The sequence below is a fragment of the Taeniopygia guttata genome, chromosome 1 (assembly GCF_048771995.1).
Source record: "Taeniopygia guttata chromosome 1, bTaeGut7.mat, whole genome shotgun sequence".
Classification (NCBI taxonomy): domain Eukaryota; kingdom Metazoa; phylum Chordata; class Aves; order Passeriformes; family Estrildidae; genus Taeniopygia; species Taeniopygia guttata.
The window spans coordinates 81,102,767-81,130,157 of record NC_133024.1 but is presented as its reverse complement, the minus strand read 5'-3'; the positions used below and the strand labels follow the sequence as shown (position 1 = coordinate 81,130,157).

Sequence of the window (27,391 nt, the reverse complement as noted above, 5' to 3'; positions counted from 1 at the left end):
GGGCTTTTATGGCCATCAGTTCTGAAATCCTGGGTCACAGGCAGGTCTGAGTGGTGTTATGGGCTGCCTGTGGCCATGAACCACAGTGCTGAGTTGAATGTGTCTTGAAAAAAAAAACCTACCAAGCTTCACCTGCAATTTTTTTCCAACATTAAAGTGTAGTATAGCCTCAAGTGTTTTAAGGGTAAAGAAGGTTTAGAAATGTAAGCTTTTTGGTGGCACTATTCATCTTCAAACACAGCCAGACTATGACTTACTGTGTGGAGTAGACTGTTTTTAGAGAGGACAACTTGTGTTTAAAACAAAGCATGCTAATTATTCTGTCATTTGCTTGGAGATTTTAGTCATAGCTTTTTATTTGCCATACAACAATTTTATTGGGTGCTCTTCATGAATAAGAAGGAGATAGTGTGGGTGCGCCACAGGGAAAATTCTTGAAAATTTTAGACATGTGGGTTAATGAACTTTCCTAGCCTACAGGAAAAGGAGATTGGTGTTCTTGAAATACCCTTTATTTACTGTGTAGTGTTTTGTAAGGATATTTCCATTTGGTTTGTTCTTGGCAAATAAGTTTTCTTTGTCTCTTTATATCAGTCAGCTCACAGCAATGGTTTTTCTAAAGCTGGTACTTGAAAAAATGCTTTGTTTTGTTTGGTTTTCTTCCCCTTGATTTTTCTATCCATGAATGGGAGGCTGGGTTAGTAGCAGGTGCTCAAGACTTTTCTGTGCTCCTATAAACAGCTTGGTTTTCACCAGTAAGTCTGCAGTATGTCTGTTTATTCCTTAATGGATCTGATGCTGTTGCTTTCCTAATCTAAACTGGTTTGATTCCTATGACTTTGAAAATAACATTAAATGGACCTGTTTTCTTAATTCATATCTCATTAATTCAAATCTCACGTTCCAGTTTCCCCCCAGTTTTCTTTTTATTATTTTGGGATTTTATTTCTGTGGTTTCAATTTTTGTTGGTTTGGGGTTTTTTTGTTTGTTTGGGGTTTTTTTGTTTGTTTGGTTTTTTTTTTATCAACCCAATATATGAGATTAAATGCATGGTAGAAAATTTTTAAATAGCCTCCAAAAAAATGTGTCAGTTAAGACTGCTCACTGAAGTAGTCTGCTTTGTCAGTATATTGGCTGCAAAATGTTTCAGCTAAAATTCAGTTCATCCGAAGTTGGGTGGCTCATAGTTTATTTTGTATGAAAAATTAAAAGCAGTGACACTCAAGTTATATTTTGCATCATCATATAAACTTTCGTTTTGTAATAACATCATACCATAATTATAGCAAAGGTAGCTAAAAAATACAGTAATATATAATTGATTTAAACTTATAAATAATAATTGCTAGAAAACAGAAAGTTATACTAACAAAGGGAAAAAATACAGTTGCAAGAACCTTTTTATTGAATTTTACTCTGACTGCTGTCAGAACTCTTTCAACTTCAACAAATTGGAGGTATAAAATCCCTAAAATTCAGACAGCCATTCTCTTAGTTGTGATTATCTTAATATTTTCAGGATGACATAACATTAACTGCCTTGGAGAAGTGTTTGTTCAATTTTATGGCACCGTGCATCATTCTGAACAATGATAAATACATAAAACAGATAATTTGTTTATTTTATAGCAATAAGATTTTCAGAGCTTTCTCATAGGATTAAGTACTTGGAACAGAGCTAATTGCATGCCATGGATGGGTACCTGGTTTACCTTTTGTTTAGTTTAGAGGGTTTTTTTTTCCTTTTCAAACCTCCATAAATACTTTCTGTTTCCAAACCTTTTATTTACAGCTTTTAGACAAGTGGCAGAGCAGAAGCCAGGGTTGTTTGGATCCTCTAGTAACTCCATTTATCTCAACATGGGGAGTTGCACTCTGTTTTTTATTTTAGGGCATTCAAAAAAATCTTAGTAATGCAGTACTGTGGTAATCCAATAAGAAAGAAGGATTTGACTAAACATGAGTTTTTTAATGGAGTTGATTAGGTGTAGCATTACAATCAAAACGTCCTATAAAAATCTTCCAGGGTCGTATTGAGTTCAACACTATATATATGCCTCTGTTTGTGTATGTTAACCTACAATCTGTCATGAGCTAAAGGTTTTTGTTACTCCTTGGTCATTTATGTAAATGCCTCTCAAATTTACTCGGTTCTTGGGAATATTTCAAGCTGTATAAATTTTGAGCTCAAATTGCTTTTCTCAGTTTATTTGTTACACAACTATTTTGCATCCTTAGAAGATGGGATCTTGTGATCTGTGTGCTGGCACTCCCTTGAGTCCCAGCAGGGAGCAAAGCAATGTGTCTAATATTTAAACATGGTGAAGTGAGGCTTCTTAGAAGCTTATTGTCTCACTCCTGTGAGACTTGACAATTACTCTGTTGAGTCAGTCTAATGCAACAATTAAAAATGTCATTTAATAATGATCAAACGAGTTAAGTGGAAGTCAGCTTCGTACAACATGAATGTCAAACATTTACACAGTACAACCACAGCTCTTTCAGTAAAACAAACTTCATTTGTTACAGAGTATTACTTCTCTCTCTATGGTGTCTATATTAAACCATGTGTAGGCACATTCTTGTATGGCTTGGAGATTGGCCAGTTGTCCCAGGTTTTCCTAACAGGCCATTTTAGGTAGTCCTTGTGCCTTGCTACAAAGGGACGAACCATGAGAAAAGAAGGGAGAAAGCATACAATTTAGGCTTTATTCTTGTATTAATATATTTTGAAAAATATCATTATAGATGATTTTTCAAGGAAACCTACAGAACTGAATTAAGAATTTCTTCATTCTACTGTTATTCAAGAAGGTTTTGTGACAGAGTTTTTGCCTAGAAATGCATTTTATGTGAAAGGGCTCATGAGGACAACTCAAGTGTGATATTGGGTTCATCTGCTATGGGGAGTATACATTTGCCAGAAGATCAGAAGAACAGCTTCTGCAGAGCTTACATGTTCTTGTTAAGTTGTATACAGACAAAAAGATTTACAACCAATCCATGGCTAGGATCTGCATGTAACACATAAAATAATTAACTACTTTTCCTGCTTACCACTGTTTCCTCAAAATTTGTACATTTTAAAATACATTTAGCTTTAGACAGTGAAAGTAATTTAGGAATGAAAATAGTTTTCTTTCCTGTCCTTTCTCTTTTTTTGAAGTGATGTGCATCCAATTCAGCAATTTCCCATTACTTTGCTCTCCTTCTCGCCTGCAGATCCTCTGTGTGCATTGTCTGCCCTCTCCCTCTCTCTGTGGGAAAAGCACATTTCCCTGTGCCTGGCTGAGGCCTCCTGACAGTTTACAAAAGCTGGTTCTTCTATGCTGCCAGTCCTAATTTTTCCTCCTCCTGCCTGAAAGTGTCTCTGGTTTTCTACAGATGCCAGCTAAGATAAAATTATCTGCTTGGATGTCAGAAAGGCAATGTGGATATCTATGTAACTCCTTAGCACACTCCTCTGACTCTATACAGCAGTTCAGCAAATTTAATTTTCAGAGGAATGAGGTGTCAGACCAATGTTTAATGTTCACATTTATACAGGGTGATTTTTTCACACTCTGTTTAGAGATGGAGTTCTGGGTCTTGCTGATGTACTGGCCTTTCTAGTCTGGCTTCCTAAAGTTTGGGTTTATGCTTGCATGCTGAGTGGGTGCTTGAACACCAACTCAGCCCCTGGTAAATGCTCTCATCATGGCCTAGTGTGGGACTGGACATGTTCTTGTGTGTAAGTCATAGAACATGCTGAGTTGGAAAGGACCCAGCAGGATCACAGGGTCCATCTCCTGGCCCTGTGCAGGACATCCCAAGAGTCACACCATGTGACTGAGAGTATTGCCCCAGTGCTGTTCAGTGCTCAACCACCTTCTGTGTGAAAAACTTTTTCCTGATACTTAACCTAATGATTGGAGTGGGTGAGTGGGGAAGCCAGTGAAGTGAACTGAGAAAAAAATTATCCTTGTACTTAACTGATAATGTAGATGCTACTGAGTTGACTGGCTTGACAGCTTTTGGCTCTGTTCCCCACTGAGCAGTAGGATTTGCCCTCCATTTCTGAATCAGCCAAACTGGCTTTAAAATGTCTGGTCTTTTATGCACTTTTCTCCCTGCATGAATCCAGTGAAATGCAGCTGCTGTCCCTGTCTGAAATGAATTTCCGTCCCTGTCAGACACAGAGAAGTGTCAAATCTGACAAGTCTGTATCAATGCTGGTGCAGATTTAAGCACTGAAGAGAGAACAAACATATTTTTGGATACTTCTATTAAGTGTAACATTGAGGCATCCAATCAGTTCATTTTCATGCATGCCCTGTTATTTATGTGGAATGTATTCCACGTAACTTTCTTGGTGACCTTTTAGAGGAAAGGTGAAATGGCAAATAACCTGGAGACCTGCCTGGTCAGCTATTAAGAGACTTGCATTTGGTGCTGCATCATGGTCACAACCTATGCTGTTTAAACAGCAGTGACTCACCACACCCCAAACTAGCACACTGAGGTCAGGTAAGTCAGGAGGTTCCCTGAAACACTGCACAGGGTGCATAATCTAGGCATGCACTCTTTTCTGTCCCAAAGCTGATGAAAGGGATCTGCCATGGCAGCTCAGGAGCTGAGAGAGAGACTTGCTATGGCCTTCTTATCTCTTCCTGCTTCTAGAAAGCAAAAACTGACATACAGGCTACCTTGGTCCTGAATAGAGCTGACCAGGTGTGGCTCCTCCAGACAGCAAGCTTTAAGGAAACATGTCACCTGAAGCACCTGCTCTGCAGTTCTTACCATCCCTTGATACTTTTTAAAGCCTGGGTGACCATTACCTGTATAGTAGGTGTTGAATATATAGTGTTCAGGAAGACTTTGAAGTTTGAATCTGAGCCTCTTGCCCACAATCTACTTTTTTGAGGGGGAAAAATTACAGGAATCTCCATTTGAAAATCTGATTTGACACAAAATCCCTGCAAGAGCATGGTTAGGATTATATCTTGAGAGATGAATTTATTTAACCTAAGGGCAGCAAGAGAGGATTAGATCTTTTAATACCCTCCTCTTTCCTAATGGCTGTACAGAGTGCTGACACTTGTTTGGCTTGGGGAATATGACCTGTACACAGAAGTGATTAAACTGTGAGGTGAATTTTTTTTAACACCTCCTACTGAAAACATAGTGTTATTTCACAAAACAAAGAATATTTTTCAGGAGGCATGATGGCATTCCTATGAAATCAGAGGCATTGTCACTCAAGTGGGACATGCAGGCTTATGAAGTGTTCTCACAGATAGGTCCCAAATTTTGCAATCTTCTCAAGGCAGCAGGGGGATGATTTTCAATGCTCTCACAAGTGAGATGCCTTAACTACATGGAAAACAGTATCAATATCAGTAATGACAACATCAGTAATAATTGTTGTGGTTTAACATTTCAGAATAGCTAGGTACTTTGCTACTGATCTTGAGATGCTGGATTTAGCTATCTAATTTTTAAAACATACTTGTCAGTTCAGTTTTCCCTGGGAAATCTTACATGACAAATGAATGTACGGATGATGAGGCAAAAAATTGCAGTAATTTAATAGGTGCTTTTTTCTGAAATGACAACGCATTTTGGTATATTTCCAAATAAAATGTGCCATTTTATTTTTTCATTGTCATCATCCTTTCATTTTTGTACAACAGAATTTAATTTTCATTAAAAACATAAGGTCTGAACAAGGATATCCTCTTGGGCTCAGTCCTGTTCTCTCAACAAGCGATATTTCCTATACAGACAACTACTATTGAAAATTTGCTTGAATCGTGAGTAAGAAAAGAAATTTTGATTAATTTATTTGGTATTTAATCCTGAATTATTCACTTGAGGGATAGATTTTACAGATGACCCCTAATTTTTTTTAAACCACAGCCTTACTTAATTTCTGTGGGTAAAAGAAAAGGTTGAAAAAACCAATCCCATCTATAGTTCATTATATCTATATATTTCAGTATAATTTAATCTATATATCTAATCTCTTTATGACTGTGGTCATGTGAATATGAAAAATTATCAATTTCTTTAAAGCTAACTGTACTTTAACTTTGGTTTTAGACTACGCTTTGTTATTTTCTTCATGACACCAACAGAACGGGAACGTCCCACAGCATGGCTGCAGCCATGGCTTCCATATGTTATTGTAAGGAGACAGCTGTTGTGGGACTGGAGTCAGAGTCTTGCGATGCGCTTCCACAGCTCTTCTTATTCTCCTCACTACGATGTCAAACAAGGGCTCAGTGTCAGCTGATAGAGGATTTGCCTCAGATGGATCCTGGGAGAGATTGAACAGCAGCGGAGGGTCATGATGGGTTACACCATCCCCGAAACATGGACAAATTCCTCTTCTGAAACAGGCCCCAGAGGCTTCTGGCTGAAATACTGGAGTAGCATAATGAGCTTTCCATACGGTGCCACCTGTCGCAGGAGAAGCACATTTGAACAGCTTAATGTCTTTAGGAGCTGGGGGCTAGTCCCTGAAAGGTTGGATCATGTTTAAGTGATCTGCTTTGTTGTTCCAGGGGGAAGCCTATGTCATGGTTACTGCATACAGGGAGAAGGTGTTGTGGAAGCTGGCAGGGATTCAAGTAGTTTTTCTGGCTCATAGGTATACCTCAACTCTGGGTACCCTGTGCAGTATATGGATGGTTAGCCAAATATTTTTAGTACAGATGGAGTCTGCCTCTTTCTTGTTCTCCTTTAAAACTTTCTAAGCCTCTTGGAGGGGGGAAAATGGGGAATGTAGTCCCCAGTTTCTGGGTGTATATATTGATAGGTGGTTCCTCCTCTGGCTTTGTATATCTGAATGAAGAAGTACATTTAGGCAGAAACTGACTGCAGCTTATTTCTCTGCTCATGTTCCAGCATGCTTCCAAAAAGGGTGGTAAGTGCAAGCCTTTAAAATCTGGAGTCTAGTTTTTAAGTTAACATGAAGAAAGTTAAGTACAAGCTCCAAAGCTTGTACTTCATCAAGCTCTTGTACTGACCATGGGATAAGCACAGGTTTGTAACTTGTGGTGAAAAAGTAGTAAATTACTAGGACTACAGCTGAATATAGTTCATCAGGACATTTTACTTTTCCCTCTCGTCTCCTTTTTCTCCTATTCCTTACCTCACATTTAGAAAGCACTACACTGAACTCAGAGGCAAGGATGTGCCCAGCAAGAAGACAGCAATTAGACACTACGTCTGAAAAAGGACACAAGAAGAAAGGGAGCATTCACCACTTGGAGTCATTTCTGTGCTCAAAGCATTAAAGAGCTGACAACTGCATTGTCCCTGCATGCAATTTTCTTTTTGGTTCAATGGAATGAGCTGAACTTTCCTTCCTTTCTTTTCTTGTGTCCAGAGCTCTTCTTTATGCCTGGAGCCTGCAGCTTTACTCTTCAGTCTCTCTCTTGTCACTACCCTAGAACAATATTTTGTGAATAAATAGAATTTTAAAACTTCTTAAAAGGTAATAGGGCACAAATAAGACATATTAAGGTTTAGGTAATATCTTAGATTAAAATATCCAGTTGCTGGCTAGCTGGCTGGCACTGTATTTCTTTATTTTCACCACAGTTTCCACATCATGCTTCTGAACTTTTATGGAGGGATGGTGTCTCAATGGTTCTGAAATGTTTAGGTGTAAGAAAATGAAGATAAATGCTAGATATCTCAATTTCTGAAATTGTGAAAGAAAGGATAAAAAATGTTTTCTGAAAGAAAAAGAGTTAGAGCGTGGTGGTGATATTGCCAAGGTTGTGGATTCAGTTGCTGAATGGGTCAATTCATTAAGAGCTGGACTTGATGATCCTTGTGGGGCCTTTTCCAGCTCAGAATATCATGGATCTGGAAATAAAGATGAAATCTTTCAACTTTCTGACAGCTTATGAGGGCAGACAGATACTCCTTAGGTCTGTTTGAGTATTTGCTTTGCTGCTGGCTGGATGTCCACTGCATCCTTAAGCTTATCCCTGTTTTGTTACTAAAAAGATGTTTGTTAATGCCCAGAGTATGGGATTTGCTTCTTATATCTGTTGGTCAGGCAGCATAGATATTTCTTACAAGGAGTTAAACGAGCACTCCCTGGGACATGTCTTTTTTCTGAATATCTAGCTCTAGCTGGAGTGCTGTTATGATATTACTAAAATAATCATTTATTATATGATATGGACACATGGGTTTACCTAGATGTACCTAGAAATTAGTGATCAGCGTTCAGAAAAACTGAACTAAGTAGTCATTCTTTTCCATGAATAATTGAGCTGAATTCTTTATAATCATTACACTGTATGGTAATTTGGAGTAGTGAGTGTAGAGTGTCTGGGGAGAGCTGTTCTGATTCTGCTAAATTTTAACATTCACTTTTCACAGCTACAAATAATTACTGGAGTTGCAGAGTGAGAGACAGACAAGTCCTTGTTAGTTCACTTTGAAGGACAGAGCAAGGCTGATTCTAATTAACCTGCATTGGTGACCTGAGTAGACAGCTGGGTTACAGAAGGATAAAAAAAAAAAGGTAGTAGAAGTCAGTGCTGATGAAAGCAGTGGGGGTTTCACTCATCTCCAAGAGGCAAAAAGGGATATACAATTTGCTACTGAAATAGCTCTGACAGAATCTGAAGGGTGCATGTGCATGTTAGGACAGCGTGTTAATTTAATATATCCAAGGGAAAGGAAACCTGCTGCTTCAAATCAAATATGCCTCAAACCCATCTCGTAACAATCAATTGGTTTAATGAGCAGAAATAAATGGACTGTCACTAACAAGACTTGTGGTGCAGAGGTAAAGGAAAGGACTCTTTAACATATAAACAAAGGATTCTTTTGGCTTCAGGGAACGCCTTAAAGGATAGGTCCTGCTTGAGTGACATCAAGACACAATGGCTTGATATACAGGTATCTAGGCTGATCAAGAGACAGATGTTAATAAATAAGTAATGATAATAAATAAGTAATCTGAGTGTGACATACTTGTAAATGAACTAAAACAGCCTGGTCTGTCAGCCCAATCAGAAGAAACTGCAGTTGCAGCAAAAAACCAAAATTTTTTGGCTTGGCTGAAAGCTGAGCTGCATATTTGAGTAGCTGGTGTTTTATATGCAGAACATGGCATTGTTTTAGGCCCCTTGCCATAAACAGTTCAATGGGAAAAATTGTAGAAAGGTGTGCATAAGAAATCTAAATGTGCACATGGCTTCATAGGAACGTGAAATGCCACAAAATCCATCTTGCATCTGCATGTTGTATGCATATCTACTTAAGTAGAACTTACATAGTTTAGAAGAACAAGCAATGTAAGTTAGGCAAGGAAAACATCATGAGAACCTGAAAAGCAATTCTTCAAATGCCCCATTTGTTTGGAGTATGAATTTAGCCTCTCACTAAGGAAGTGTGGAATGACTCTCCTACCAGGAATATTAGCCAGGAACTGGGGCAGTCAGACATGGCTTTTCTGCACAGAAACATTCTGTGTGCACAAAAAATGGTGTGCATTACAGAGAAACAAAGAGTTTCCTCCTCTCTTAAGAATAGTGAGGGATTCTTGAAGCTTTACTTCCTAGGAAGCAAACCCCTTCATCTCAGGTGAGGCAAGACAACTAACACTGAGGCCTCGCAGAAGAACTGAGAGTTTGAGACAATTAATGAAGTATATATATGTATATTTGTGTATATTTTTACATTATACCCTATTGGAAGCTAGAGGGCATTACATAATTTCTCGCCTGCAGAGGGGGATGTTTATACTCACTGTCCTTCTGGTGCCAGCGCACTGCATGCAGGAACACGCCGCAGTAGTGGAACAAGAACTCGTGCCTGGAGTGCTGCTCAGTCCCCTGCAGCAGGGGCACCAAAGTGTGCCCATCCACGACCCTGATGGAGAGGACCAGAGTCAGCAGACAGCTTAAGAACTTTAAGTCTGCAGCTGAAGCATGAGCAGTATTCATTCTGTGTGTACAGCATTAAGATTTCAAGTGCCATCACTAAACCAACGTACTGTTCAGCTAATGAGCCCTGAGATTTTTAATTGGATGAATGTGTGGAGACCAGTAATTAGCAGTTACTAGAAGTTTTTGCATTTACAGTTAGTTCACACATCCTGCCTGGGGAGATCAGACACCATTACTGTAATTTTCCTGGGAGTGATAACAATAGTGAAGGCATGGTTCACAGGTTTTAATTTTGCCACCTGAAATAGAAAACACTGACACCTCTGTGAGCTCCAGTCTTTGTAAAAAGAATTTTTAAAAAAGAAGCCACTTACCGAAGTGCCTAGAAATTTGGTTACAATCTGGGTTGTAAGTGGGTTTAGTTACAATCTACCAGTAACCTCTATGCTTTTTGCTGAAATGGCTTAGCCAACCACACTTTCTCTTGTCCTTTAGGAAAGTCTGTTTTTTTCAGTCATTCTTAGTGTCCCAAATCAACCAAGTTTCTTTTCAGTGATAGGAGAACTGAGATAGTTAAATGACCCTTGATAAAACATAAAAGTTTTTTTCTTTGCCTTTTTCACATAAGCAGACAAGATGGGGAATGCTGTGCAGAAAGAAAGCTAGAGAATTGCCTGGTTTAGAAACAAAGAGAATTTAATATGTGGCTGTTAGGATGCATGACACAGTCAGCTTCTGTCTGAATAAAGAGAAGCAATATGATTTATGAAGCCACCTCTCTACCTGTCTTGAGGCACTGCTCCTCCAGCCAGTTGAACTACTGTAGGATAAATGTCCATAAGGCTTGTAGGTTCATCGATAACTGTGCCTGCAGGCAACACTCCTGGCCATCTAAATATCCCTGGAACACGGATTCCTCCTTCCCAGCCTCCCATTCCTTTTCCACCTGTTATAGAAGGGGGAGAAGTATCAAAAAGATAAAAGAAGATACCAGATGTTTATTGTGCATATATAGGAAAATGTTTTAAAACTTTCAGGGTATTTCACACACCTTTAATGAAAACATACTATATCCTGGAATGATAGTAGACTGTCATTCAGCAGTGGCTCTTCTCATTATTTGTATGTTTCAGCCCTACAATCCAAGACTATAATCCCATAATATAGTTTATTAAATGTAGTCTGTTTGGATATATTTTTTCAATCACTCTTTTTTTTAAGAGATAGTCTTATGCATGTACAAACTACTAAAATTTTACCTTTATATATCCCATTCCATCCACCCAACTGAGAATTTCCTCTGTGAGCCTCTAAGAATCCTCCATGATCAGATGCAAAATAAATGAATGTGGTATTCTTCAAGCCCTCTTTGTCAATAACATCCAGAAGCCTGCCTATAAACAAAGCAAAACATCATAATTACATCAGCAGATACAGTCAGATTTTTTTAGGCCTTGACTCCACATTCAGTGAAGACTGAGTCTTTCCATTTGCCTGACATGTGAAGTCTAACAAGGGAAAGTGCAGGAAAGTGCACCTGAGATAAGGCAATCCTTGTTATCTGTGTGCACCGAGGAAGGAGATGCTGGAAAGCAGCACTGCAGAAAGGGACCTGGGAGTCCCGGTCCATGGCAAGTTGAACAGTGCCCTGGCAATGGCAAGTCAGCAGTGCCCTGGCAGCCAGGAGGGCCATCCTGGGACGTCCTGGGGGACATCAGGCACAGCATGGCCAGCCAGGTAAGGGAAGGGATTGTCCTCCTCTGCTCTGCACTGTGGCAACCTCACCTCGAGTGCTGGGGGCAGTTTTGGGTGCCACAACATAAGAAATACCTTTCTAAGCAATTAGAGAGCATCCAAAGGAGGGCCATGAGGATGATGAAGGGCCTTAAGGGGAAGCCTTATAAGGAGTGGCTGAGGTCACTTGGTCTGTTTAGCCTGAAGGAGACTGAAGGGAGACCTCTTTGCAGTTTTCAGCATCCTTTTGAGGGGTAGCATAGGGGCAGACACTGATCTCTTTGCTCTAAGGACTAGTGAGAGGACCTGAGGAATAAAATGAAGATGTGCCCGTGGAGGTTTAGGTAAGATATCAGGAAAAAGTTTTCCACCCAGAGAGTGGTTGGGCATTGGAACAAGCTCTGTGGCAAAATGTTGACAGCACTAGCCTGACAGAGTTCAAGGAATGTTTGGACAATTCTCTCAAGCACACGCTGTCATTCTTGGGGTGTCCTGCACAAGGGCAGGAGTTGGACTTTGATGATCCTGTTTGGTCTCTTCCAACTCAGCATATTCTATGATTCTATGAAACAATAAGAGCCCAAGAGAAAGCTGATGAATGTTTATAATATTTGTTTCTGGTGTGTATAAAAACAGGAAAATAAAAAATAATAAAACAATTGGAAAATAAATGAGTGATACTTTAATTCAAGCTACTCAAAATACTCTGTCAGCTTTGTTCTGTAGATTCTGCATCAAGACTTGTTGCCTCAAACATCTTGAAAAGCTTAAATAATAGTACTGCTCTGATTACTAATAGAAAACTGCTGTGTCCTACCAGGAACTGAACAAGGACTCTGAGACCAGACTGCATACTATCAACCAAAATAATTTCCTGATGTCGGCAATAAAAACTTCATAGACAATAATTCAAACCTAACTTCATAGAGCATGTTTTCTGTACTGATCCCATCAAATGTTTATACAGAATATGATTTATCTTCAATTAATTGTCTTCATCATCTTCTGCATCAAATATATTTGCTAAGAACAGCTTCCATACCTACAGAAGCAGCAGCAAAAGTTGAACTGCACAAAAAAAAAAAGCACAAGCCAGTGATCACCACTTTTGCTCAATCTCTTTTCCTTTCCTTTCCTGTCTGTCCTTGGTGAAACTAGTTATTGACCTTACCAAACACAAAAATAGTTTAGATTGAGTCTAGGCATATTGTTTCTGAATTAGACCCCAAATCAAGAGCTCGCCAAGTCTGGAAAGTTTTGTCCTCATTTGCTGCTATCCTGTTTCAACTACATGTTCTTTATATCTTGACTTGTGCTATTCGTCTCTGCTTACAGAGCTTGTGTTTGAAGGTGGCTGGTGCCAAAAGAGGAAAGAGGAGCATGGCTGAGTCCTCTGGTTCAGCTGGATCTTGCAGGAGTTTTCAGCCTGTCCATTGAAAACCGTCAGGTTCCTCTCAAATTACGATTTTGTAGACATGATTATTGAGGGGAAAAAGGTTCAGGAATTGAATCGTGGCCTTGTCAGGAGACAATTACTTTGTTAATAGAGCCTTCATTTTTGAAAAAATAGAAACAGCAGCTCTCTCTCTCTTATTGAAAAGAAAAAAACTAAGTAAAGTTAGGTTTTTAAACCAAATTAACCAATCAGAAATTTATCCTGATTCAAGAGCCTAGATTACAAGCTAAGGGAGTCTTCACTGACTTCACACAATTTATTAAGTGACACTCCATATCATTCTAACTTTTGGCTAGGAGGAATTCTGATTTTTTTTTTTTTAATAAAAATGAATTAACAAATACACAAATGAACCACCATATTATGTAATAGTCAGCAGTGACTATTTACATCTTCTAAGACCAGAGCTGGAGAAATATCATACATTTTGATTAACAACATGATCAGAGATACATGTGGTTATTTGACTGCATTTAACATTTCAGCATGGAAGTATCTAACTTAAAAATATATACCAAACAAATCCTTACAAGGAGAGTTTAAGCTTTCATCTTAAGAAAATATAAAAATGTATGGTTGTGGTATGGCAGTCTCTGAAATCAGCTAGGTGACAGAGGTGAGTTCACTGATTTTTACATATGCCAAAAGGGAGTTTGGTGATCACCCCTTTTATGCCTTTTACACATCCAAGTGAATGAAGAATTTTCTTCAAGACCAGTACTTACCCACCATCCAGTCCATCTCCTCTACATTATCTCCATACAGCCCATGCCTGCTTCTTCCCTGAAACTTCTCTGTGGTAATGAGAGGGGTGTGAACATGTAAAAGGGAAACAAAGAGAAGAAATGGTCTATGCTTGTTTCTGGAATAAAAGAAAACAACAGTCATTTATCTTCAAACTGTCACTCAAGCCAAAATATAACAGTATTACAGTTTTGTTCTCAATTTACATTTTTGAGATCTAAACAATTTTTTTTTTTTTACGTCTTTTCAGCTTTGAAGTTTTCGGAGGCAGAAGGGATTAAAACATGTCCCTCAAATATGTTTTTTTTTATGTTAAGACCAAAACAGTAATGGGATCTTTCTTTTTCCAGTTCCAAATTAGACATGCAAAACATTAAATAAACAACTACAAGAGGTCATAGCCAAAAGACTGACACATTCCTAGAAGCAAGGAGACTAGGACTAACATGACTAAACTTAAACATGGATGTGCATCATGAGCACCTGAGGTGTCCTCATGGAAGAGGCAGATTCCACCCACAACGAAACTGTATTGCTTCAACATCAAGCCAAGTAAGATATCCTAGGAACCTGAGATTACCTATGCTCAAAGTTTTAGAGAAGGAATTTCTATTAACTCACATTTCCTTTAAAAAACAAACACACAATGCCTAAATCCTGGCAGAAATATGGATACGCCCAGATTTAAGACACAAATACTTTTAAAGACTTAGCAGTTTTTTCAAATCCAGTTGAGGTTACTGATAATAAATGAAGGCTATCTTGGGGGGAAAAAACCCCCAAAAACCGCAAACTAAATAAAACTCACTATCACTCTCCTGTTTGTAAAACATTATGTTCATATGACACTTTGTACGACAGTCTATTCATCACCCTAAGATAATTTTTCTGTGGCAGAAGGACACAGAGGCCTGGACCCCTTTGCATTGCTTGTTCCCTCCCAGTCTGCTTCTCACCTGATTACCTTTCAATGAATGTAATTGCTTCCTTCAGCAAATTAGACGTAGTTTTTTGTAGGTTCATTGGTTGTTCAGTGATGTCATGGTTTCTCATCAGGATACAGTTCCAGTACTTGGTAAAACCGTAGCTGGAGAACCAGGAGATGAAATGAAGGAAACCACAGATGGCCAGACAGATGATTATTTTCCATTTTACTGGGAATAAATTGGCAAGTTTTCCAATCACAAGGGTAAATACTGCAAAGATGATCATCTGAGTGTAAAACCAATATGCATCTTGCAACGATTTGGCCAATTCAGGATCATCTGTGCCTTGACACTCATTGAGAAGAGTAAAAGGCATGCCATAAAAATAGGCAAAACCATGATTTAAAGGATGGTGGCAGTGATCATGGCGGGTTTTGCAGTTCACACCCATATGCCACTTCCCTGGAAATAAAAAAGCAAAGATCTTAAATGCTATTTTAGGGTGTGTCTGCCTGTATTTCTCTGTTAAAGCCTAGCCAAGGGAGGAGCTGGTGTGGAATAGGGACAGATTCAGGGAGCAGTAGTGCAGCAGTAGTGCAGTGACAGACATTGATGAGGTCTTCTCTTAGCCATATCATCTCAAGGCTGAACAGCCCATCTCCCCAGCCTTTTCTCATAAGGGAAACACTTCAGTCCCCTAATTATCTTCATTGTTGATGAATAAGTTAAACAATACTGGGTTCAGTGCTTAGGGACACCACTGGTGACCACTTTTCCCTGTGCCACTGATTACAGCCCTCTGCGATCAGCTGTTCCGCCAGTTCTCAGCCCATCTCCCTGTCCACTCATCCAGTCCACACATCCAAAGTTTGCCTACAAGGATGCTGTGAGAGATAGTTTTTAAAACCTTGCTGAAATCAGTATCACTAAGACCACTACGATGAAATTGATATAATTAAGACCACTCTGGTGTCTCAGTGCCAACTGGCAGATGACATTTTTCTGCTCTAATACATCAGTAAATATTTCTGTGGGTTCATTCTAAAGCAATCTGTCCTGGGCAAACAAGATTCTTTCCTTTGAATTTACTTCCATTTGCAGTGTGTATTTATGTATTACATACACCTCATATTGTATTTTCCAGATATGCTGTACTCACATTGGACTTGTGGATAGTGTTCTAAAAGCCCGGCTGATTTTTAAATTTATGCATACAAGAAAATCTAGTTTAACTGATCCTGGATATTTTGACCAAAAATGTATTTACAGAAGTAACCTAATTAGAATAACAAAAAATGAAAAGCCAACAACTTTGTTTCATACCTATAAGTGCTGTAGAATAACCTTGCTGGTAGAGTATTCCAGCAAAAGTACTTTCATTTGGTGGGAGCCCCCCTGAACCACCGTTCCAGAAGAGAACCTGCTGTTGGGTGCTGGATGCCATACCTAGAGAGGAATAATAGTCTTTAGGATAAAACAAGCCAGACCTCAGATTTCCAGTCTTCTCAGATTGTGTTTTCTGATGAATGGGACTCAGTTACCTAAGCCTAATGCCTTTTTATTAGCCATTTCCTATGCCCTAGAATATTCTGATTGACCTCCAAAATGATGTATTTTCCAAGTTCCATGTCATTATATGCTAATGCAATGTAGATGCCTCAGCTATGCTGGGGTGTCTACAAATGGCAGGAAAACACCTACATTTGGATATTAAGCAACTTCTTACAATAAAAGTTCTATCAAAATATGATGTTAACAGAAAAAAAAAAAAAAGAAAAAAAAAAAAGAAGCAAATAAGTTTTATCCAGAACAAAAGGATAAAACCCCTCAGGGTTAGAGGAACACACTTCTGAAATGTACAGTTCATGATTATGTTTTTCTTTTAGTGAGTCAGAATCACATTAGAAGTTACACTGATTGTTACTGCTATATGCAGCGGCTGAAGTCTTCTGTCATAAATTTACATGGCTGAAGTAATCTGTTTTAAGACACAATTGCTGAGAACTATTTTACAGCCTGACACATTTCACTGGGAAAAGGTTTGCAGGATATTAAAAATATTACACTTAACATAATCCTAGTGCCACAACATCACATATTTTTCTTCCTGCTTTTTCTATCTCTGGGTGCTATGTAGTGTTTGGATTTTCATCCTTTTCTGTGTTGTCATTTTGCCACACATAATGTGTTTTATATGGGGATTTTCCCATAGAAATCAATCATTAGTCATCTCTAATTTTTGCTATTTCACTGAGACTCCAAATCCCAAGATTAACTGTTCTTTAATATGGTTTATTTAAGGGGATTTTTAATATCAACACTGACTAGACTAACTGCAGCAAACCACTGGAGAGAGGCCCTACCTGATCTGATAGGGTATCTGCCAGTCAGGAAAGCAGCTCTGCTTGGAGTGCAGACAGCTGCTGCAGCAATGTGCTGAGTAAGTCTCACTCCGTCCTTTGCCAGGCCATCAATGTTAGGGGTCCTAAAGAGAAAAGTCCCATCTCTGATAAAAACATATTACAGAGAAATTCATGGCATACCACTCCTCCTAGTTTTGTTGAGCATATCACCATCAAATTTACAAAAATATATTTACCTACAGCTCAGCTAGAGAAGCTCTGTGTTTTATATGTATTTTTGAGATACCTTGACACCTTAGAAATGAGTATTACAAGGATATATGTGTTTTCATAATAAGTAACAAAAAAGGCGGGGGTGGGGGGAGACAAGGTATTTTGGTATGTCCCACACCAAAATCCCATGCAGCATAGGGAACAAGAGTCTGTTCACAACACAATATCCAAGAGAATAATAGGCTAGAATAAGGACACATCATTCTCCCAACTAATCTGTATACAGATTAATAACTGCACTAGGGATAAATATATCACATAGACTGACCTGTCATTTCATCATAAATCTACTAGAGTTGCTACCTGATATTAAATTCTAATCTCATTCCTTCATATTTCAACCCTGTAATTGTGGGAATTTATGTATTATACTCATGCCTGACAAGTACAGTGCACAGACACATTTGCAAAGTTCTAAGTCCCAGAAAGTTTCTCAAGCATGCATGTATAATTATGACTCCAGTAAGAATTACTGTAGAACATGCATTTTGTCCATAGTTTGAAAAGAAGTGTATCTTGATAAATGAATAAATTAAAAATTAATTTTAATGCTAAGTATCATTAGTAGGTCTTTTTAATGAAGTTCACCAGGAAGGGATAATTCATTTCATACCTTATTGTACCATTGCCATAGCAACCCACATCTCCTATACCAAGATCATCAGCCAGTATCAGTAAAAAGTTAGGTTTTGAAGGATCTGATATACAGGTTCTTGGAAACAGGCATAAAATTAGCCAAATGTTTAGGTATAGGTAGCTCCTAAAAGCAAAAGTAAAGATGTAAGATTACAAAAAAAAAAAAAAAAAAAAAAAAAAAAAAAAAAAAAAAAGAAGTAAGTTTTACAATAGATTTTAAACTACTATTCTCTAAGTTTTATGGGGACTCAGTATAGGTGCAATCAGCAACCAAAGAGTGCCAGCAGATGGAGCTCCTGAATATGCACAGAGGTCCTTGAGTTTTATAATATTAGTATAATTTTCTGGGGTTATTATTACTATTATTATTTCACACAGGAATTTTGTGTCTGAATTTCTTTATTGACATTTGCACTGATGTCTTCAGATGTTCCCAGCAGAATGAGTGGCTGGATAATTACAAGTGTCCTGGGGCACCCCTTATATGAAGCCATAGGATGCTTCTGTTAAAACTTCTGGAATGAGTGGGACAGGAGCACAAAGGTGCTTGGAGTCTTGCTGGTCATTATGGAAATGGTTTGGTTGTGGCACTTACTGCACCTCCTGCTACACACAGTGTCTGGAAAGTTCTCCTTAAGCCATGGGACCAGCTCCAAAATCAAGGTGCAGCATTAGGCTTTAACCTGATTATCTTCCTAGGAGACCCTAAGACTATCTCTGCACATTTTAGTTGCTCAAAGTGTTTCCAATTGGAAGCTTACAGTTGCTCACCTGAAGTAAAATACACATGCTAGAACACATCTTCTGACTGCTAGTTCATTAGTAGATACTACATTAGTTCATTAGTAGATACTACCATATGATCAATGTATAGTGAGTGTATTATACCACAGACTATACATATTTCTAAACCTCTGTGTCTTATAAAAGTGGGCTAATAGGTCTAGAAATGCCATTAGAGCCAAACCTGTGTTAGCAACTATCAGATCCTCATTGAGTCACAGTAATGGTAGCAAGGAAAATGTGAGATTATCTGCTTACATTTTCTGAAGCACAACACCTAAAATCCAGGAAAGGCATCAGTGAATGTCTTTCTTACCCTTGTTTTCCCTGGCAAACTTCATTGTTTTCCATTTTATGAAGCAGGTACATAGTCAGTCATATAAACTCTGATAAAAAAGGAAAAGAAAGAAATCCAAACCCAGATCCAAATCCAAATCTGGTGATTTTGCATGCAGTTTTCAAGGTCTGGCCTTCTTCCAGCTGCTGCTAACTCCAGGGGGACTTGTGAGAATTTGGAAAGAAGGCAAAATGTTAATGGCTTTTAAAAAGTGCTAGAGGTGCCTATTACTCAATACATGCACAGAACTGTTGGTGTTCACTGAAAGGAATGATGTTTTCACCATTTTACAAATGAGGTAAAACTATTGTCTTACCTTTTACTTAACCTCAGATCAACTTTAAAGAAAAGAATCTAACCTTTACTGTGAGCTTATAAACAACAAAAATTACATCAAATAAAAGCCATCCTGGAAACTAATGTCACTGATAGGAAAGGGGCTGTATTGCTCTTTTAGATCCCATCTAGTAAATTCAAGAAAGGGTTTCTATTTGAATTGCTGCTAAAAACTTCTAGAAATTAGAAGTTACTAGAAGCATAAATACCTTTATGATTATTTCCTCAAAGGACTCCAAACCTTAATGCCATTTGTGAATTTAACAAGCCAGTTTTTCTACCTGCCAACTTGATGAAGTCAACCTGGACTTTCAAAATCTAGAACCAATATTTTTGTCTGCTAAGTATTTATTTTTGTCTGGCATAGCAAATTTTATGAGTGGAAGTGATTTTCTCTGCTTGCTGAAGTAGAGTCACTTTGGAAAAAAGAATGGTTTGGGAAATGTACTTCTTCTCCTTGTGAATGACCTAAGTGATCTACAGATAATGTTGCACTGGAATTGTGCAAACTGTCCTGCAGAAGTACATGGTAAACTGGCTCTGGTGGGGACTGGCACATGCTCAGCTTTGTGGTATACACTGAGGTAAATCAGATGCCATTCATTCCATCACTGAGAAGAGAGAAAAAAATTGGAACTATCCCACACATGCAATATTTCTACTTTTCCACACTTCTTGCTAGTTCAAAACAGCACAAGAACAAAGATGTTGTTGGCTGTACCAAGGAACAGCTTCAAAGTGATATGAATATATACGTTCTATAACAACTCGAGACATGTTTGTAAGCACAGAGTCACTTCTAAACACAGAGAACTGAAAAGTTTTATCTTGATTAATGAAAGACTTGAGGTTTTTTCTCCTAAAATAAAAAAAATACAGCATTTTCCGAGAGCTTTTTTCCTGCCTTTTTAGTACACAAGGGTTCACCTGGAATGTCCAAGGAATACTAAACTGCCCAGAGCAGAGTGAATCCTGTCTTGTGCATTCCAGAGAATGAGCCATAAGACAAAAGAATTGGAGATACTGTCACTCTTATCAGGAAAACAGTATTAAAAGAGTCAGAACTTGGAGTTGATTTATGATTTTTCTAAGCAACATCTAGATACTTACTTGGCTGTGGCTGAGACAATAAGGAGAAAAAACCCCCCCCAAAAAAAACCCCAAAACCCATCCCCACCAAAACAAATAAACAAACAAAACCCCCAGCAAAACAAAAATAAGCCCCTAAATCAAACAACAAAACCCCCAAGAACAACAAAGCAACAAAGAACCCAACAAACTCGATCACTGTTAGTTATGGAATTTTCTACAGTGTTGATGTCTCCCTTTGCTGTTGGCAAGATCCTGAAAGGCAGTACTGAAAGCTAATCCTCCCTGCCCAGTGCATGGGTCAGAGACTAATGGGAAGGCACCAAAGTCTCTCTGACTCAACAGTGGCTGTTGGAAACAAGACCTTACTGTGAATGCAGATGCCAGGACACCACTATCAAAAAAGCAGGCTGTATTAATATGAAGCAAAGGACTTGCTACTAGGATTGCAAATCTTTTGAGATGGCAGTGTAGTGGTGTTTTACTGTCACAACAGTGAGCTGAGGCAATGATGAGGCAAGTGCCTGAAGCCATTAATCTGTGACAACAAAGAAGGACTGATAGCTCTGGTCATCACCTATAATGGCAATATCTTCATGTTGCTTTAACAATAATTAACAACAGGCAATGCTCTGCCTTCCCAGCCACTGTTAGGCAGCATTACACTTAAGGAGCTTGTGGTACAGGATTAAGCCAAAACTATTACAGTGAAAATCTTCAGTCTACACCAAGTAGCTGAGGATGAGCCCCGCTGAGCTGTAGTGGAGCAAAAGAACCAGACAAATCTGAACGTCTAAGAAACCTCTTGACTTCCCAGGGTGTTGTTCAGCTTTCCAAGCTCATACAACAGCTCTGCTGTCTTCCACTTTTCCCCCACAGGGTCTTGAATCACAGCCAGTGGATCACAGCAGGCACATCAGTGTTAAGATAGAAACTTACGTAGAGTCCCTTAGAAAAACATAAACTTGAACTGAGTACTGGTGGTATTAAAAATATCTAAATACCATTGGATGTGGAACCATCTGATTTAAGACCATTTAAGGAGCACTTCTCTTGCTAAAGGACTACAAGAATGACCACACTTACTAAAAAAACACAATTTAAATATGCATATTCACATTTCTCTGTTAGGGTTTGGTTCCTTCTGAAAGCAGAACTCTCTCTGACAGCACTAGGATGTGATGAACCCAGTACTGGGCCCTAGGGCTTGTCCAGTTTCCTTAGCTATTACATGAGAAAACCCAACATAATTTATATATCTAACAACAGCCTCTAAGAATCAGTAATCTCTTACAGAAATCCAAGAATACATCAGACAGTAATTCCCTCTGTAAGCCAGTAAGCCACAATAAAATGATCATCAGGACTAATAAAAAAAGGCCAGCCCCTTTTAACAATGTGGAAAACAAACCCTCTTCTCAGTTATTCTTGTTGCAAAATCCCTCTTGCTCCTGGGTGTGCTGAGCAGTCCTGATTCTCTAAAAGGCGTGTGGGTGAACGCAGGCAGGAACTCGCTCCTGCTCTTCTTGCTCTCCCTTCCCCCTCCCTCCAGCATGGACACACTGGGATCCCTGCCAGCAGCAGCCAGCAAACTGGAACAGCCATCAAATGGGAACAGCTATGCAAGTTTTACATGAATTCCAGGCAAAGTACAAAGTCCTTATTGTTCAAATACTAGCACAGCATGGCTACTGCCTCTTCTCGATTTCCTATCTGGTTAAATTTGAGAAAATTTGTATAAAGTCTGTCACTGCTCTATTTCAGTGCTTCAGAAGAGATGATATAGTAACAAAATATGCTACAAATACTTTCGTTTCTCCCACACAGTTTTTCCAGCCTTCCAGATAAGATACAAGGACTTGCTTGTCCTCCTCTTCTTCAGTGACGTTGTTTTTCTGTTTTCATTGCATTTTCTAGAAAGGTAGATTTCTTCTTTCTAGATTTTCTTCACCTGTGCTGAAGATGTGTTTATTTGCAGTGTTTACCATCCATCCCCTTCTTTCATATCTTAACTCTGGTGTAATACATTTTACAATTCAGAAGGTCTTGAGCAATTGCTTGGAGAAGCCTTATTTATTTGCTGACATTTTGGTTCTCTGTGCTACTTGAATACAGCAATTGCTGAATTCAAGATTGTGTTCCAGACAAGTCAGTAGGAGTCAGTGAGATGGAAAGATGAAACAGCTAAAACTATCAGATTCATATAATCCAGTGGCAGGGATAGCCAGGGTGGGAGACAGTATTTTATTTTTTTACCTCCTTGCACTTATGACTATATTCCGTTATTTTTATGTTGTGACATTGGGCTACTTTTATTAATGTCTATTTGACTGTAATACTTATTTTGTATGACTGCTTAACAGCTTGTGATGCTTCTGGTGCAAAGACTTGAAAAAATTGTATTTCTCTAAAACTACAGCATGTTTTGGAAATGGTGATTTTTGAAAACTGCCATTAATACAGGTTAACCTGCCAATAATACAATTTACTTTCACTGGCTTTCATCCAAATAATGACTAAATTATGACTTTTTTTTGACTATTTACATCTTTCTCACCATGTGTTCACTACTGCAGATAGGTCCATACTGCTGCTGGTATGACCCAAAAATGCAAACTGAAACTGCACTGCCACCAGCACCCTCACCCCACAAAAGAAAAAAAAAAAAAAAAAAAAAAATCCCACATCCCACACCTTCACATTTTTCCCTGCTAGCAAAACTCCATCTGGAAGCAAAGACCTCACATTCTGTTTCTTATCACTAGGTTACTGACCTAACACAGAGTTAACAGCCATGATTACTTATTGTCTTCCACAGAATTAAATTTTGAACAAACACCTTTTCTAAAAAAAAAAAAGTAAAGTAAATAAGTAACACTGAAGGAGAAGGGAGATGATTTTTATCTCTGCAGCTTGAGCCAAGTAGTATTTCCTCCTCTTCAGTTAACCAATTTTTCATTGCACCCGAGCACAGAACACTGCTGTTTACACCCTGCTGTAAACAGGCAAATTCTCTGCCAGCAAAAACCTTTTTTTTTTTTTTTTTTTTGAGTCATTCTGTGTTTTATACTGCTGTTTCCTTACTGGCTTTTTACACGTCTGAGTACTAAAACCAAACACTGGCATTCATTTATCTCCTTTTTCCTTTGACAAGCTTTCTGAGTGAAGATAGACTAGTGAACATAAATACTGAAATAACACACACCAAATTTCATAAGATCACTTCTATCTCAGACATTGAGGGAAAAAAATCTGTTTGCCAGTCTTGTATCTCTTAAGAGTAGCAGGGCATTACAGTGGCACAATGAATCCTTTCAGAGCACTAATACATTCAGGTGGAGCTGCAGAGGGAAGGTCTCTAAAAGAACCTTGGAAATAAGCAATCCCTGACAGCCCCTTTGAGTCACTCAGGCGTTCTTCTTTCCAAGACAGGGACAAGAATGCTCTCTACCCCTGCCTGTCTCATATTGAAAAAAAAAAAAAGGTGCAAATTATGAAATATGCTTTTACCTATGTCTTCAGCCCCATCCCAGCACTTTATTTTCTCATGGTATTAAATGCTGTATATTTGCTGATCCCTGTGGTGATCCTGCTTGTGGATTAACATAGGGTCAAGGGCAAATTCCACCTCAGGTAACATACTGCTTATTGATTTAAGTCCACATTCTGAGTTGTTATGTAGCAGTATTGTGCACTATAAAATAACCATGCTTAGAGCTCCAACTGATTATCTTTTTAGCAATCCATGGAGAAAGACTGAGTATGTTCAGTTACTAAACACCAGTAAAATTTAAAAGCAATAGGGAAAGAAAGAGTATAAAACATGACACAAACCTTTCCAAAATTCCCTAGAATGCTATTTCTGGAAATTGTGATAGAGGCATAGCCAGAGACTTCCATGCAAGAAACAGATCTCATTGCTTAAAAACATGAAAATATTCAAAGAAAAAAAAACCTGGCATCTAGTATTACTGAGTGATTGTACAACATCTGCTTAATGAATCAGGTAAGTGCAAAACATAAGAAAAATACAAGCAACTATTATGTAACTTCTGTTTGCAAGGCTCATATGGACTTGCACCATACCTGAGCTCACAGTACTTTATTAACAATGATCTTGAGCACAGATCAGAAGCCATTGGCACAGGCAATCGGATGTTGAAGGAACCCCACTAAACTATAAAAAATTAGTGCTTATGCTTTCCTTTTAATTATGTTCTAAATTGATACTGCTGTGCTCAATGTGCATCTACAGAATGACAGCATTATAAATTATAGCATCCTCCTGTTCAAGAAATCTGCTCCTTCAAGATTTCACAGGGAAACTGTATCTGTGCAAGAGCCTTACACCTCACACTATTTTTGCAAGGGTTTGTACAAAGGAAGAGACAATTTTAGTTCTGTGGTGCTCACAGGGAAGGATTAAAACAAAGTGTGAGGGGAAATAATGACATAATCATGATAGGTTTTACTTTCCTAAATGAGGGTAAAGAAAGGAATGACGCAAACTTAAAGCAAATGAAGCATCAGGAAAACTGATTCATTTGAGTCCAGGGTTCTTGGGGAAAAAAAACCCCAGGTGGGTCAATTCAAACAACACAATTTTATTTCATCCAATTGCAAATGCATTCTGGAAGGAGCCAGACACTTGCCAACCTGAAGATTAGGGCAACAATGTAGCAATGCAATCCTGAAAATAAATTAGGCTTAAAGAATACAACAGATTGGGCACAATCACCAGCGTGATGTCAGAGGTAAAAGAGGAATTAAATCAATCCTTCTAACTTTTTACAAGGGAGACCTTATTGTTCTCTAGAGCTACCTGAAAGGAGGTTGAAGTGAAGTTTCCCAAATAACAAGTGACAGCACAAAGGGAAATGACTTCAAGTTGTGCCAGTGGAGGTTTAGACAGGATATTAGGAAAAATTTCTTCAAGAAAGGGTTTAAAGCATTGAAAAAGGCTGTCTAGGAAAGCATTATAAAGGTACAACCAGAAGTTCAGAACATCAGTTATAAAGTCTGGTATCTCCACATAAGAGGTCATAGGACACCAATAACCCAGCCTAAACATTTCTGCAAAATGAGACCAAATCCCAGAGAGGCTCAAAGAGCAGAAACTGGCCAGAAAATTTTGTGTCAACATACTGGCATTAAACAGTTTTGATTATCTGCAAACCTTATACAAAACTTACTCTTTTCAGCAGCTGTTACTACATATGACTGCTCTACTATTTCTTTCTCCAAACTTGTCTACCATAAATGAACCAACTTCCAATAAAATTCATTCCACTTGCCAGTAATGCTATAAAATCTGCAGCTGCCTCAACAGTCACTTGAAGCCATTTAGCCAAAAAAGTTTTGCTTAGTTTATTGCAGGGCTGAATCAGATGGACTTAACTCAAAATGGATTGGTAACAACTTTCTCTAGCCAGCAACCTTGTGTAGGCTCTGGTTTGGGTTTCTTTTTCAGCTTTTCTTTACAGAAAGCGATCTTCAAGCCTGAAATTGCTAGAAAAATAGTCCCTTCTTCCCCAACAGTAGCTTAGCATTGGGTAGCTCCGCCATCGTTTATTTCACTTGTTGAATGTATTCCTTGATTAGAATGAATCATTCTTGATGTGTTGAATTAAAGAAAAAAAAAAAGATATACATTTACAGAGAATAAAAAAGAATACAAACTTCCACTTTAAAAATATCTCCTCATTAGCAAAATATTTATTGAAGCCAGGCATATCCCATGTTTTACCATCATCCCCCAAAGCCTGGCAACACCTCTGCTCACTGGGAATCCTCCAGAGTGAAAGGAACTTCTCATTCTTAAAAATGCTAAGAGAAATCCAACTCCAACAGTAAAATTAGGAATTAATCCTTGTTAATTAAGCTAAAAGACTATATTTACAACAGCAAAAGAACTTGCCTTCTAGTTTTCTTCGTCTAACTTCAGATGCTGGAAGAAAAAAATTGCACACTGCTGCAAAACCAGAGCAAAACTCCAAATTCTTTAACACTTATTAAAATATTTAAAAAGTGAATAACAATTATTATATGTATAGAAATATTTACTGATGATGCACAAAAGTCTCCCTCTGCTTAGCTGTTGTCTGAAAATAGGTGCTTGCTTTCCACCTTGTACAAAGGCATGCTACAGAACAGCTTCATCTGAGTAAACAGTATATTAAAATGTAATTACAAATGTTAATCTCATATTACATTATGGCTCTGAAGGAAGTACATTCAGCATACCACATGCCAGCCACATACTGTTCCACCCTGCTGACCCCTTTTCTTCCATAGCTTCTAGGTATATGGATGTTCAGAAGAGGAGAGGTGACAAGTGGGGAAAGACAGAGAGAAGAAATTAAAAACTCCCAGCTGCTGTGAGCACAGCCACTTTCTCAGTGCTTGCAGCTGGTGAGCCAGAAACAGGTGCTGCTCATCAACCAAAATAAAAGGGATGTCCTTGCAAGAATGCCAAAAGTAGGAGATCATCAGTAGCCTATCTTTCCCCCCCTTCCCCACTTTTCCATTCTGCACTCTCAGGGAACCAGCTTCAATAGTGCTCGCTAGCGGGTAAAGTTTTTATTGGTCTGGAAAATATCAATCCTTGCTCTCTTGTATCATGATTATATTACCACTTATCTTTGTGCATTTTAAATAAGTAATACTCTCATGGCAAGTTACCCCCACTTTTTAATCTATTATGGCCACCCTGCTGCACAGCAGCACCCTGCCTTCAGAGCAACAGCAGTAAGGGATGTTCTGGCCCTAGGCTGCAAATTACCTCGAGCATTTTCACATTATGATTAGCAGTCCC

At 38.5% G+C, this 27,391-nt stretch overlaps 1 protein-coding gene across 2 annotated transcripts; it reads right to left on the bottom strand.

Annotated features, from left to right (window-relative positions):
* Positions 1 to 1,161: 1,161 nt before the first annotated feature.
* On the bottom strand, positions 1,162 to 22,123 carry LOC100232370 (arylsulfatase D). Of its 2 annotated transcripts, XM_072931839.1 has the most exons (11): positions 21,989 to 22,123; positions 19,132 to 19,201; positions 18,010 to 18,156; positions 17,124 to 17,245; positions 16,084 to 16,206; positions 14,799 to 15,222; positions 13,816 to 13,952; positions 11,160 to 11,294; positions 10,684 to 10,846; positions 9,762 to 9,883; positions 1,162 to 6,442 (listed from the first exon to the last, which is right to left on the bottom strand). In XM_072931839.1, exons 2-11 carry the CDS (start codon positions 19,182 to 19,184, stop codon positions 6,084 to 6,086), a joined length of 1,785 nt encoding a protein of 594 aa, XP_072787940.1. In that variant the 5' UTR covers positions 19,185 to 19,201; positions 21,989 to 22,123; the 3' UTR covers positions 1,162 to 6,083. The 2 variants fall into 2 exon arrangements, with proteins under 2 accessions (XP_072787940.1, XP_072787941.1); XM_072931840.1 differs by lacking the exons at positions 17,124 to 17,245; positions 18,010 to 18,156; positions 19,132 to 19,201 and having other exon boundaries at positions 21,989 to 22,113.
* Between the last annotated feature and the right edge of the window lie 5,268 nt (positions 22,124 to 27,391).

Bases quoted from the DNA above. Each gene is read 5' to 3' on its own strand.
- LOC100232370 (XM_072931839.1), bottom strand. From the start codon at position 19,184: ATGTACCTGCTTCATAAAATGGAAAACAATGAAGTTTGCCAGGGAAAA. The intron at 11,295-13,815 runs GTAAGTACTGGT...CTTTGTTTATAG, and splicing joins GGAGATGGACTGGATGGTGG to GCAGGCTTCTGGATGTTATT. The intron at 9,884-10,683 runs GTAGAGAGGTGG...CCTCTCCATCAG, and splicing joins GGAGCAGTGCCTCAAGACAG to GGTCGTGGATGGGCACACTT.